Here is a 12,050-nt window from a genome sequence, read left to right on the forward strand (position 1 = left end):
ACTCCACACTAAAACCTGCCCTGGATCTGGGCACAGGATTGGACTTTTGCTCTGGCCTGCACTGACCCCGGCTAAGGAAGCGCAAGTCCGCTCCCCAAGCCCCCTTCCAGGCGCTCTTCCCCCAACCCCCAACTGCGACGCCCCCTTGAGGCTCGTGTGGAGGGGCAGAAGCGATCCAGTTCAACTCATGCCAATCTGATACGCGCTTAATTCGGTTGAAGCAGACGTTGTGTGGGGCGGCACTGCTCCTGGGCCAGCGCTTCTCCCTATTCCTTACGCACCTGAATACCTGGGACACCTGTTTGCAAGCAACACTTTCTTCAGAGACTGAATCCCAAGTCGAGTCATTTGCACCTAGCCGGATCCCCACGCCTCGCAAGAGCTGAATGTCCCGCATGTAGGAACTTTCCCATAAGACTGGCGGGACATCCCCCCACCTCCCCGCCCCGATCCGTTCTCCCTGCACAAACGGTGCCTTCTAGGAACCGCTTTTCGACCGCCGGCAGACGTAAATCGGATCGGGCATTGCGCAACCTGTTGCCCGGGCTGTAGCAGCCAGCCAGGGCCCGGGTGCGTCAGTCACCTGTGTAAAGTACCTGCTTCTAAGAAACCAGAGGAGCGGATCCGGATCGAGGTGGTGCTTACCCGGGAGGGAGTCCGGAGTCTCCATCCAGATTGGGCCGGGGGGAAGGGGGCGGCAGAGAAGAGAAGCGAGATTAGATACGGACACGTACCTGGCTGAGGAGCGCACCTTTCCCGCGCGGCGAGAGCTGGGCCAGGCTAGGGCGCTTCTGGGCTCCTCGTGTGCCGGGAGGGGGCGGGGAAAGGCCCGGCGCGGCGGAGGGGGTGTCCTTTGTTTCCCGGCGGGGGGGGTGTCCCAGGATGCCGGCGGGGGGAGGGGGTAGACAGAGGAGGGCGCCGCGCCGAGGGGCGGGCGCGCGCGCTCCCGCCTGTCCTGCCCCCTCGCAAGCGTCCCGGCGGCGGGTGATGTCACGTCGGAAGGGTGCCCGGGCGAGCGCTGGCCAACGGAGCCGGGCGAGCCAGCCCCTTGCCTGGCTGATTGGGCGGGCGGCACACTGACGCGCACTGACGCTCGCCGGCTGGAGGCGCATCTTGGCGGAGCACCGCCGAGCCCACATAAACAAAGGCACATTGCGCCCAAGGGCCAGTCCGTCCGCCAGACGCCTGGCGCTGCGCTCCCACCGCCCAGCACCCCGCGCAGCCTGTGCCCGCCTGCCAAGAGCCAGCCCGCCCGCCAGCCCGCCCGCCCGCTCGCCTGCCCACCGGCGGGCAAGCAGCTGCCGCCTGTGCCGGGGCTCTCTCGGCCGGTCTCCTCGCCCGTCCCCGCCACCGCCGCTGCAGCCAACAGTTGAATGAATGAATGAGACGGACCCCGCTCCCAAGTAAGTGGGGGGCGCCGCCACGTTGGGGGGCTGCGGGTTTCCTCTTGGAGGCTCCGAACCTGAAGTCTCTGCTGGACCCCCCCAAGGACTCTAAGGGGGGAGGGGGGGCTCCTCCGAGTCGAACGTGCGCTGTGTTGGGGGAGGGGGAGACTTCCTCGAAAGAGCCCTCTTCTCAGCTCTGGGGTTCTTCCTACCCCACAGTTTCTTTCCTAAGAGGTTGATGGGGCACGCAGGGGGAGGAACGTCCTCTTTGGACCCCCCCCCCTCCTCCGATCCTGGTTGCCAGACTTGGAACAGATGAGAGGGTCCCACTGAACTCCGAGACATTTGCTTCTGAGCAGACATGACGCCTTAACTGGTGTGGGGAGAGGTATCGGACCAGAGGGGGGGGGAGAGATAACTTATTGGGTGGTTGCCACTTTGAGCTCTGCCATTTTCACACCCGTGCTAGTGGGGACGGGGACGACCGGCGTTTTGCTGGCGATCAGAGTCCTTTGCCCCTCCCCCCCCCCAATTTGCTCTGGCTGCTACCCAAGACTGGGGTGCTGAATGCGTGTGCGATGAAGAAAAGACATATTGAGGCGGGGGGGGGGGGGTTGAGAGAAGGAAATTTCCGTTCTTGCGAATTGTCTAATCCTTCGCCCGGAAGGTGGGGGAGGGGAGAGATCTGTTTGAAGTCGAAGCTGCCTGCTGACGACGAGCCTGGTGAAGGGAATTCGGATTCAGAAGGTCTCTGGAGCGGACGTAAAAGAGGCGCGACTCCGGGCGGGCGGGGGGTGGGGGAGAGGGAAGACTTGGCAGAAAGTTTGGGAAAGTTTGAAACTTCCCAGGCTTGGCTTGTTGAGAGGCTGCCCGCAGGAAGCGAGGGAAGGAGGGGGGTCTCTCGGTAAGCGTCGCTGGACTCAGTTGGCAGGACGACCCGGAAAAGTCGGGGAGGGGGGGAGGACGTTGCCCTTTCAGATCTAGTCCGGAGGCGCCACTTTCCGACGTGCATCGCTTGGCACCCCTTTGCCCAGGCAAGAAGCAGCCGCGGCAACACACCCTCCCTGGGCCTTGACTTGCCTCCTTCGTTCGCACCGTGCAACAAACTCGCTTTATTCAGACATGCCCTTTTCAGAGCCGGCACCTGCGGCGGGTGCGACTGTCCAGGGGCTCTTCTAGGAGAAGGGGATGCGGGAGAAAACCTGAGCCGGTCTCTTCTTCTTAAAAAAAAAGGATCCCCTCAATCAGCCGACTTCCTGATCCTAAACCCTGCGCGCCTCTGCATTTCCAAGTCAGATTGCACGGCTGAGCAGGCGCGTGTTTGGGTGTAATCCTGCCTAGGTCTACTCAGAAGTGAGTCTCGGTCTGTTCAGTGGGGCTTACTCCCAGGAAAATGCTCTTAGGAGGGCAGCCTGCTTGAGCGTGTGCGTGTAGGCGAGGTGGGACTAAAACCACAGGCTTCTCGCACTGCAAGCAGCAGAATGAAGAGAGGGTGGTTGGTTGTCAGGGCAAAAGTCACACGGAGCTGCCTCCGTCCGCAGCCCAATCATTCCGGGCGGGGACGGTCCCAACTCCCGACAGCTGCGTGCCACCTGCTGGGCCCGGATCTGGGCCGCCGCAGCTCGGCTGGGCTCCGCTCCGCTGGGCTGCCAGTCTCACCCGCCGCTTGGCCTCTCTCTTCTGTCCTCGCCTGTGTTTCAGAGACCTGCCCGGGCAGCCTGGAGTCCGCCCCGCCTTGCTAAAGTCTCGGCCGCCGGTCCGTCCGCCGAACCCCGACGCTGTCCGCCTTTACTCCCCCCGAAAACGCCTCTCACGCGGCTGAAGGTGGGTGAGTAGAACCGGGGGCGCCTTCCCCGGGCCGCGGGCGGCAGCTGGCAGAGACTGGCGGCCCAGGCTGGGTGGCTGGGGCAGGGAGAGGCTTGCAGAGACGTTTCAGGGGGCTGGTGCAGACCTTCGAGGGGGAGCGACTCTCCGAAGGGGGGAGGAGGAGGATGCTCAGCCCCAGCGCTCGCATCCTTCAGACCCGCCTGGTTCCTGTCGGGGCGGCCACCCCTCTCCCACGCTGCCCCGCACCCCCCTGCCTTTCTGCAGCCGACTCTCTGCCCCCCTCCTCGCCTCCCGCTAGATGCCCTCCCTCCGCCTGTCTTTACACCCAGCTCCTGCTGCCTCCCTTCAGACCCTCTTGGGGTCTCCAGCCAGCCAGCTCCCTCCCTATTGGCCCGCTTTCCATGCCCACCCTAGGGCCTGCGTTCCGGCTGCCCCAGACTGCTGCTGCTCTTCGCCACGCTCCCTTCCCTCTCCACGCCTGCCTCGCACCCCCTCCCCGCATCTGCTCCCCTTCCTGCTACCTCGCATTGCCTACCCCACTCCCCGAGGGCAGGGGAGGTCTCGGGGCCGTCTGGAGGCGCGGGCTCTGAGCCATGCTGTCGTTGTGCCGCCTGTCGCTTGCAGCCATGCCCTGCGTCCAGGCTCAGTACGGGTCCTCGCCGCAAGGAGCCAGCCCGGCCACGCAGAGCTACGCCTACCACCACTCGACGGCCGCCGGCGAGTACAGCTCCGATTTCCTGACGCCCGAGTTCGTCAAGTTCAGCATGGACCTCACCAACACCGAGATCTCGGCCACCACCTCGCTGCCCAGCTTCAGCACCTTCATGGACAGCTACGGCGCCGCCGCAGCCGCCGCCGCCGGCTACGACGTCAAGCCGCCCTGCCTCTACCAGATGCCCGCGCAGCCCCCGCCGCCCCCGCCGCCGCCGCCCCCCGCGCCCTCCATCAAGGTCGAGGACCTGCCCCTGCACGGCCACGGCTACCAGCAGCCGCCGCCCCCCGGCACGGCCGCCTCCTCCGCGCCCCCGGCCCCCGACGAGCTGGCCGTCTACTACAAGCCTTGCGCCTCGCCGCCCGCCCCCACCGCCGGTTTCGGGCCGAGCCAGAGCGTCTGGGACGAGGCCGGACCCCTGCACGGCTTCCACCACCACCACCATCACCATCATCACCCCCACCAGGGGGGCTACGGCGGGGCCGCCGGGCCTGGCGGCGGGGGCGGCCGAGGGGTCCCCAAGGGCGGACCGGCCGCCGTGCCGCGCCTCTCGCTCTTCTCCTTCAAGCAGTCGCCGCCCGGCACGCCGGTGGGCAGCTGCCAGATGCGCTTCGATGGGCCCCTGCACGGCCTGCCGCTCAACGGGGAGCCGCCGGGCCACGGGCACCACCATCACCACCACCACCACCCCCCGCACGACGGCCAGCCCTTCGCCCTGCCCAACCCCATCCGCAAGCAGGCCGCCGCCGCCGCCGCAGCCGCCGCTGCCGCCGCCGCCGTGGGCTTCCCGGGCCTGCAGATCGGGCACGCCTCGCAGCTGCTGGACGCCCAGGTGCCCTCGCCGCCCTCGCGGGGCTCGCCGTCCAACGAGGGCCTCTGCGCCGTCTGCGGGGACAACGCCGCCTGCCAGCACTACGGCGTGCGCACCTGCGAGGGCTGCAAAGGGTTCTTCAAGGTGAGCTGCTCCCAGGGGCACAAACCGCACTTCGGCTCTCTTCCCTCTCCATGCGCCCTAGATCCATCCATCCGTTCAGGCACTCACCCCCCCCCCCTTCATTCATTCAATCCGCCGTTCCTCTGGGGGCTCCGCCTCCCCCTCTTGAGGAATCTGCGCCAAAGTACGTTCCTTACCCTCCTACTCTGGGGCCTTTCCTGCTCGCTAATTCGGAATAGGGCTCCTGGCCTTAAACTAAATGTGGATTCCTTCAGAGCCATCTTGCTTGGCGTTTCTGCACGTGCCGGATCAGAGTTCACTTTCGGCCTCTTTTGTAGGTGGCCACAGCAATGGGAGGAATGCAATGGGAGAAATTCCCATGGAGCAGACCTGTGTCAGAATCTGGTTGTTGTGGGTTTTCCGGGCTGTGTGCAACATGCCAGCCACAGGTGCAGGCGAAACGTTAGGAACAAGATCGACCAGACCACGGCCACACAGCCCGGGAAACCCACCAGAACCAGTTGAATCCGGCCGTGAAAGCCTTCGACAATACGCTGGACAGAGGCGTTTGGGAGGGCTCTGTGCCAAGCAGAATGACAGGCTTCTCAGCCTACAGTCTTCAATGGCCTTTGGAGACGGTAACTCCGCTTTAGGATGCCATTCCGAATTGCCTGGGTTGTGTGAACAGGCGCCAGCTAAAGAGGACAGCTCCCTTAGCGGCAACCTCTCTGCCCATCCCTGTTAGGACACCCCTTCCTCCGACTTCTCAAAGCGGTTTCGAAGGAGCGCACCCCGGGGGTCGCGAAGTCCACTGTTTAATTAGTCCCCGGCAGAGCCAAGATCACACCCTCCTCCTCGCATTGCCGTCCCCATAAATTACGACCCTCTCGTCACCCACCGTCGCCAAGGCGGATTAGACTCTCCTCTCCCCTTAGGCCCAGATCTTGCAGGGGGGGGGGGGATCAACTCCTGATAATGGACAGTTGACCAGGCCGGTTAAAACTGCCGCTCCTCATCTCTCTGACATGATCTATTTCTCCTCCTCATAGGAGAAGGTCATACCCCATAGCCCCCACTTTTGAGACAAAATCGGTGGATGTAAAGCGGAGGCAGTGTGCTTGGTCCCTGGTTGAAACGTGCAAGTTTGACTGAATGTTGTTCTCAATGCTCCTGGAGTGATCCTGGGGCCCTGGGCCTGAAGGCTCTCCTTGGCTGCATCATCCAGCCCCCCCTCTCCATGCCCCCAAGACACCCGGCTTGGTCAGCGGATTCTCCAAAGGTGGCCTGCCCTTGGAGAGGGGCGAGGAGGCAGAACCACTTGCTGGCCAGACTGGACTTCTGGGGGGGGCGCAACTGCACCCCTCTGGATTGCCCCTGGCCACCCCCTCCCCGAGATCTGCCTGCCCTTCTGGGCCGCTGTGAGGCTGAGCCCGAGCGCAGGCGGCCGGGGGTGGGGGGTGGGGGTCGGGCATCGGCCTGCGCTTCCTCTCCCTTTTTGCCTTCGGATGGAAATTGGTTAGGACAGAGAACACGGGCTCAGCTAACCAAGTGGAACAGAATCCCCCCTGGTCAAATTAAGTGATCGCTTTATTCCCCCCTCCCTTGATTGAATAATCGGATCATTTGAAAAGAGAGAAGGTCTCCGAGGAATGTAAATAAGTATGAATGCCCACGGATTTGTATTTACCGAGCGTCTCCTCGCTCCTTCGCTTGGCCTATGAAACGGGAGGCTGCCGGGCCGACCCTCTCTTGCGAAGTGCCTTGGAAAACGGGCGGCGGGGGTGGGGGGGGGATATGCCAGGCGATGCAGCCGGTTGGTAGGGAGAGGGGCATGAAAAACTCAGTGGGATTTCACGGAAGACCCTCTTCTGGGTCTCTCTCTCTCCCCTCCTCCCCTCTTTCTCTCCGCAGCGCACCGTCCAGAAAAACGCCAAGTACGTTTGCCTCGCCAACAAGAACTGCCCCGTGGATAAGCGACGCCGGAATCGGTGTCAGTACTGTCGCTTTCAGAAGTGCCTCGCCGTCGGCATGGTCAAAGAAGGTACGACCTGAAAGAGGGGAGGGCGTGGATGCAGCAGGACCCCCCCCCCCCCAGCGCGCCCGGTTTCCACTTTAAGATCCCAACAACAACTGGAATGACACATCTGAGCCGGGGGTGGCCCTAATCCTTGGTAGTCCTCAGTGGGCTGCAAGCGGCCGGCCTTTCCGGTGTCCAGCCCAGGCTGGGAGAGGCCACTCTAGGCTTGGGGGTGGGGAGGGCGGGCAGGCAGGCATCCCTTGTCTTTAAGCCGGGAAGTTGGGAGCTGGTGGGGCTCACTCCTCTGTGGGAAAGAAAAGGCCGGGTAGAGGGAGCCCCCAAATATTCTGAGCAATATTCTTGCGATTAACAAGTAGTTGCGATATGAATTGATGGGGTGGGTGGATAATGTCCCACCCTAGAAGCAGGCCAGGCTCACGGAAGGCCGGGCTCAGTTTCCAGGCCGCGGAAGGCATTGGAAAAACCCAGGCAATGGACCGGACCTGGCCGAGGGAAGGGAGGGAAGGCAGCCCGGGGTCCCGAACCGCTGGTGAGTGAGGCCTGCTGGGGCTTTTTGCTGCGGGCCAGGCGAGCTGACCCCCCCTTCTCTTCCGCAGTGGTTCGCACGGACAGCTTAAAAGGCCGCCGGGGTCGCCTGCCCTCGAAACCGAAGAGCCCCCAGGAGCCCTCCCCCCCGTCGCCCCCGGTGAGTCTGATCAGTGCCCTGGTGCGAGCTCATGTCGACTCCAACCCGGCTATGACCAGCCTGGACTATTCCAGGGTAAGCTGGAGACAATGTTCACCTGGGAAGGGGGTCTCCTCGCGGGTGGGCGGGCGGGCAGGGGTGTGTGTGTGGCAGCATCTCGAGAAGCAGGCGGCTAGCCCCCAGCGAGGCCCTTTCTCTCGCGAAGGGCATGGTTCAAACGAGCTTGCCAGGTTTGGGGAGGGGGCCTCAAGGAACCCCCGGGAAGCGCTGCTGTTTGGAAGTGGCTGGTGGCATCTGGGCTAAGGGGCTGTGGGTCGCAGGGAAACCTGATCAGGGGTTTTCACACACACACACACACACACACACACACACACACACACACACACACACACACACATCTGGGATGCACTTCTAAGTTCTGCCTTCGATACTGAAGAGACTTGTTTCTCCTTAAGTGTGCCTAAGAAATTATTTCCTCTGAAACAGGCAGCGTTTCCAAGTCTTAGCAGGCCTAAGCAGGTCTACTTAGAAGTCGAACCCTTGTTATTGAACGAGGGCTGACTCCCAGAATAGTCCTTTGGATTGCGGCTTTTGGATTGCGGCATTGAAGTGTCAGGCCCCCAGCCTCAAAGCGGAGTGGCTCCGGTTTCTTCCGCACTGGAGTTCCGAGGCGGTGCTTTGAGCCCCACCTTCAGATTGTATTTCATTATTGTATTTCATTATAATGTATTTCATTATTGGAGACTATTTGTATTGGGGCGGGAAAGATGCGGGCCAAGAGCGCCCCGTTTCCCGTGTCAGCACGAGGTCACACAAACAGGGACACACACGCGTCAATGCGCTTGAATCGCAACGGGAAGGAATCGTGGCTTTGCTGGCCGAGCGTGTGGCTGCTTGTGGCTGGTGGCGGCATGCTCATATCTCCGCGATGCCCACCCTGTCCCGAGTCTCCCCTCCTTGCCGGGCGGCGGATAGCGGCCATCGTGGGCGCCCCCTCCCCGCACTTCCATCGGGCGACCCCTCCTAATTGAATTAATTGCCCGGGCGCATCTCATTTCCTCACTGGCCAGAGCGAGGCTTAATTGCTCTCCAAGCCTGGCTCCTCTCCACGGCGAGGGGGTTAGCAATTTCACGGGCCATAGCTTTTAGAGAACCTCATTAAATGGCTGGGGGTTTCTCCCCCCCTCCCCTCCGTCCTCCTCCCCCCCCCCCCGCTTCCATCCGGTCCCCTCCGCTGTCCCCAGTTCCAGGCGAACCCGGACTACCAGATGACCGGCGACGACACGCAGCACATCCAGCAGTTCTACGATCTCTTGACCGGCTCCATGGAGATCATCCGGGGCTGGGCCGAGAAGATCCCCGGCTTCCTCGATCTCCTCAAGCAGGACCAGGACCTGCTCTTTGAGTCGGCGTTCCTGGAGCTGTTCGTCCTGCGGCTGGCCTACAGGTAGGCAGGCAGGCAGTCCCGGGGTGGAGGTCCGCAGCGCAGCCTGTGAGTAGCTCCCCTGCCGCGGGGTGGGTGCTGCCTGGTCAGGGCCTCCCCTCCCCCTTCCCCCTTTGTGGCTCGGCCACTCACGGCTTCTTGGCTTTGCTCCCCTCCCCCGCCGGCCCTCTCCCCCGATCACCCTCGGAACCGAACCGGCGGCAGGTCCAATCCGGTGGAAGGCAAGCTGATCTTCTGCAACGGCGTGGTCTTGCACCGGCTGCAGTGCGTCCGCGGCTTCGGCGAGTGGATCGACTCCATCGTGGACTTCTCCTCCAACTTGCAGAACATGAACATCGACATCTCCGCCTTCTCCTGCATCGCAGCCCTGGCCATGGTGACAGGTAAGCCCCCCTCCCCCGCTTTCCCCCGCCATATCCTGTAAGCGAGGCTCTGGGGGAACACCGCTGGGACCCCCCCCCCCTCCCCGGAGACGAGATTCCTCAACTTCCCTGGGTTAGCGGCTCATTCTGGATTTAAACTCCAGGGGAGAGAGAGAGAGAGAGCAGGACCCGCTTTTCTTGCCCTGGGTGGTAATCCGGATTAGAATGTGCAACCACACTTTTGCACGCTGAATAATGCACCTTCAATCCACTGCGAAGACACTATGCAGCAGGAGTTTGCTGTTCGAAATGGTTGCCAACAAGGCCTAAAGTGCATTGGAAAGGGACTGAAAGTGCGTTATTCAGCGTGAGTGACAGCGCTTGGAAGGGATATGGGGACCAGATTAAGATGGGTTTGACAGGCTCTAAACTAGGTCCAGAGGCCACAGAGCATTCCCCCAAGAAGTTAACCACAAGAAGTTAACTTTGTGATGCATTCAGGGGACTTTTATAACCCCAGGCCCTAAACTGGCAACAGATTGTTGTGGGGTGTTGTGTGGTTTCCGTGTTCTAGCAGCATTCCTCCTGACGTTTCGCCTGCATCTGTGGCTGGCATCTTCAGAGGATCTGATGGATTGTTGTGGGTTTTCCAGGTTGTATTGTTGTGGGTTTTCCAGGTTGTATACGGCCTTGGGCCATACAACCCAGGAAACCCACAACACCCTAGTGATTCTGGTCCTGGAAAGCCTTCGACAATACACTGCCAACAGATTGTGCACAGATCCAGTTCTGCCACAGGCCAGAATCGTGGCCTTTCTAGCGCCACTGGCCCCTGCCCACCAGGACTGCCCTTGCCTTCATGTCCCTTCTGAGCCATCTGAGACTTGGAGCACAACCCTATGATAGAGTGACTCCAGTCTAAACTTCTCCGTAAGGACTGCACCGTCAGTCCAGGTCACCTCTTGTGAAACCGCCCCTGCGCCGCTCAGGGAAGCAGCAGTTGCTCCCCCTGTGCCACACGAGTTCAAGCCATGTGTGCATGGTGTCAGCCACGTGTGTCCCCAGTCCCGCGCGAGCTGCTGAGTACAGGAGTCCACGTTGGCCCCCTGCCAGGCCCTGTGGGTGTGGGTGGGAGGCCCTGGGTCCTGCTTGGCTCTGCCCCTGACCCTGCGCCCCCTGGCTGGGCGCCTCGTGTCTTGCAGAGCGGCACGGCCTGAAGGAGCCCAAGCGGGTGGAGGAGCTGCAGACCAAGATCGTCAACTGCCTCAAGGACCACGTGGCGTTCAACAACGCCGGCCTGCACAGGCCCAACTACTTGTCCAAGCTGCTGGGCAAGCTGCCCGAACTGCGCACGCTCTGCACGCAGGGCCTGCAGCGCATCTTCTACCTGAAGCTGGAGGACCTGGTGCCGCCGCCCGCCATCATCGACAAGCTCTTTCTGGACACGTTGCCTTTCTAGCCACGGACCGCGGAGCGGGAGGCCGGAGAGCAAAGAGAGGGGAGCAGAGACTCTGTTTGGCTTCCAGTCACAGTTGACGGACTTTGCGACAGCAGGCTGCCCACAGGGGGGACTGCGCGCGCACTTCCCCCCTCCAGGTTGCAAGCCCAGGGGGGCTGCTACAAAGGAGGTCCCGGGGGCCTGCAGAGCCGGGACTGGGCGTGGTGGGGGAGTCGAGGCCCTCCCGGAGGCCGTTCCTCGGATTGCACCCTGATCCCAAATGGTACCGAGCATTTCCTTCTCGCCTTCCCAGTCTCCTCTCTGTCTAGCTCCTAAAGTCCTTGGCCTCTTGGGCGGACAGACCAAACCAGACCAAACCCAAGGACTTGAGGTCAGAGCGCCCAGCGGGTCTGGCAAGGAGGGGGGAGGGGGGAGGGGAGGGCGGGGGGGGGTCCCCCACCCCCCCCCCCCCCCACCCCCCTCCCCCCCCACCCCCCCCCCCCCCCACCCCCCCCCCCCCCCACCCCCCCCCCCCCCCACCCCCCCCCCCCCCCACCCCCCCCCCCCCCCACCCCCCCCCCCCCCCACCCCCCCCCCCCCCCACCCCCCCCCCCCCCCACCCCCCCCCCCCCCCACCCCCCCCCCCCCCCACCCCCCCCCCCCCCCACCCCCCCCCCCCCCCACCCCCCCCCCCCCCCACCCCCCCCCCCCCCCACCCCCCCCCCCCCCCACCCCCCCCCCCCCCCACCCCCCCCCCCCCCCACCCCCCCCCCCCCCCACCCCCCCCCCCCCCCACCCCCCCCCCCCCCCACCCCCCCCCCCCCCCACCCCCCCCCCCCCCCACCCCCCCCCCCCCCCACCCCCCCCCCCCCCCACCCCCCCCCCCCCCCACCCCCCCCCCCCCCCACCCCCCCCCCCCCCCACCCCCCCCCCCCCCCACCCCCCCCCCCCCCCACCCCCCCCCCCCCCCACCCCCCCCCCCCCCCACCCCCCCCCCCCCCCACCCCCCCCCCCCCCCACCCCCCCCCCCCCCCACCCCCCCCCCCCCCCACCCCCCCCCCCCCCCACCCCCCCCCCCCCCCACCCCCCCCCCCCCCCACCCCCCCCCCCCCCCACCCCCCCCCCCCCCCACCCCCCCCCCCCCCCACCCCCCCCCCCCCCCACCCCCCCCCCCCCCCACCCCCCCCCCCCCCCACCCCCCCCCCCCCCCACCCCCCCCCCCCCC

The 12,050-nt window shown here is 64.4% G+C and overlaps 1 protein-coding gene across 5 annotated transcripts; it reads left to right on the plus strand.

Annotated features, from left to right (window-relative positions):
- Positions 1-989: 989 nt before the first annotated feature.
- Positions 990-11,273, plus strand: NR4A2 (nuclear receptor subfamily 4 group A member 2). 5 transcript variants are annotated; one of them, XM_048484997.1, is made up of 8 exons: positions 990-1,403; positions 3,087-3,213; positions 3,837-4,879; positions 6,770-6,899; positions 7,493-7,656; positions 8,826-9,028; positions 9,230-9,408; positions 10,590-11,273. In XM_048484997.1, exons 3-8 carry the CDS (start codon positions 3,839-3,841, stop codon positions 10,844-10,846), a joined length of 1,974 nt encoding a protein of 657 aa, XP_048340954.1. In that variant the 5' UTR covers positions 990-1,403; positions 3,087-3,213; positions 3,837-3,838; the 3' UTR covers positions 10,847-11,273. The 5 variants fall into 5 exon arrangements, with proteins under 5 accessions (XP_048340954.1, XP_048340953.1, XP_048340955.1 ...); XM_048484996.1 differs by having other exon boundaries at positions 3,087-3,209; XM_048484998.1 differs by lacking the exon at positions 990-1,403 and adding an exon at positions 2,600-2,738 and having other exon boundaries at positions 3,087-3,209.
- The last annotated feature ends 777 nt before the right edge of the window (positions 11,274-12,050 follow it).

The sequence above is a fragment of the Sphaerodactylus townsendi genome, linkage group LG02 (genome assembly GCF_021028975.2).
Source record: "Sphaerodactylus townsendi isolate TG3544 linkage group LG02, MPM_Stown_v2.3, whole genome shotgun sequence".
Classification (NCBI taxonomy): domain Eukaryota; kingdom Metazoa; phylum Chordata; class Lepidosauria; order Squamata; family Sphaerodactylidae; genus Sphaerodactylus; species Sphaerodactylus townsendi.

Coding starts and splice junctions, on each gene's coding strand:
- NR4A2 (XM_048484995.1), top strand. CDS start 3,806: ATGCTGTCGTTGTGCCGCCTGTCGCTTGCAGCCATGCCCTGCGTCCAG. Junction 4,880..6,769: donor GCTGCAAAGGGTTCTTCAAG/GTGAGCTGCTCC, acceptor TTCTCTCCGCAG/CGCACCGTCCAGAAAAACGC. Junction 9,409..10,589: donor AGCCCTGGCCATGGTGACAG/GTAAGCCCCCCT, acceptor CGTGTCTTGCAG/AGCGGCACGGCCTGAAGGAG.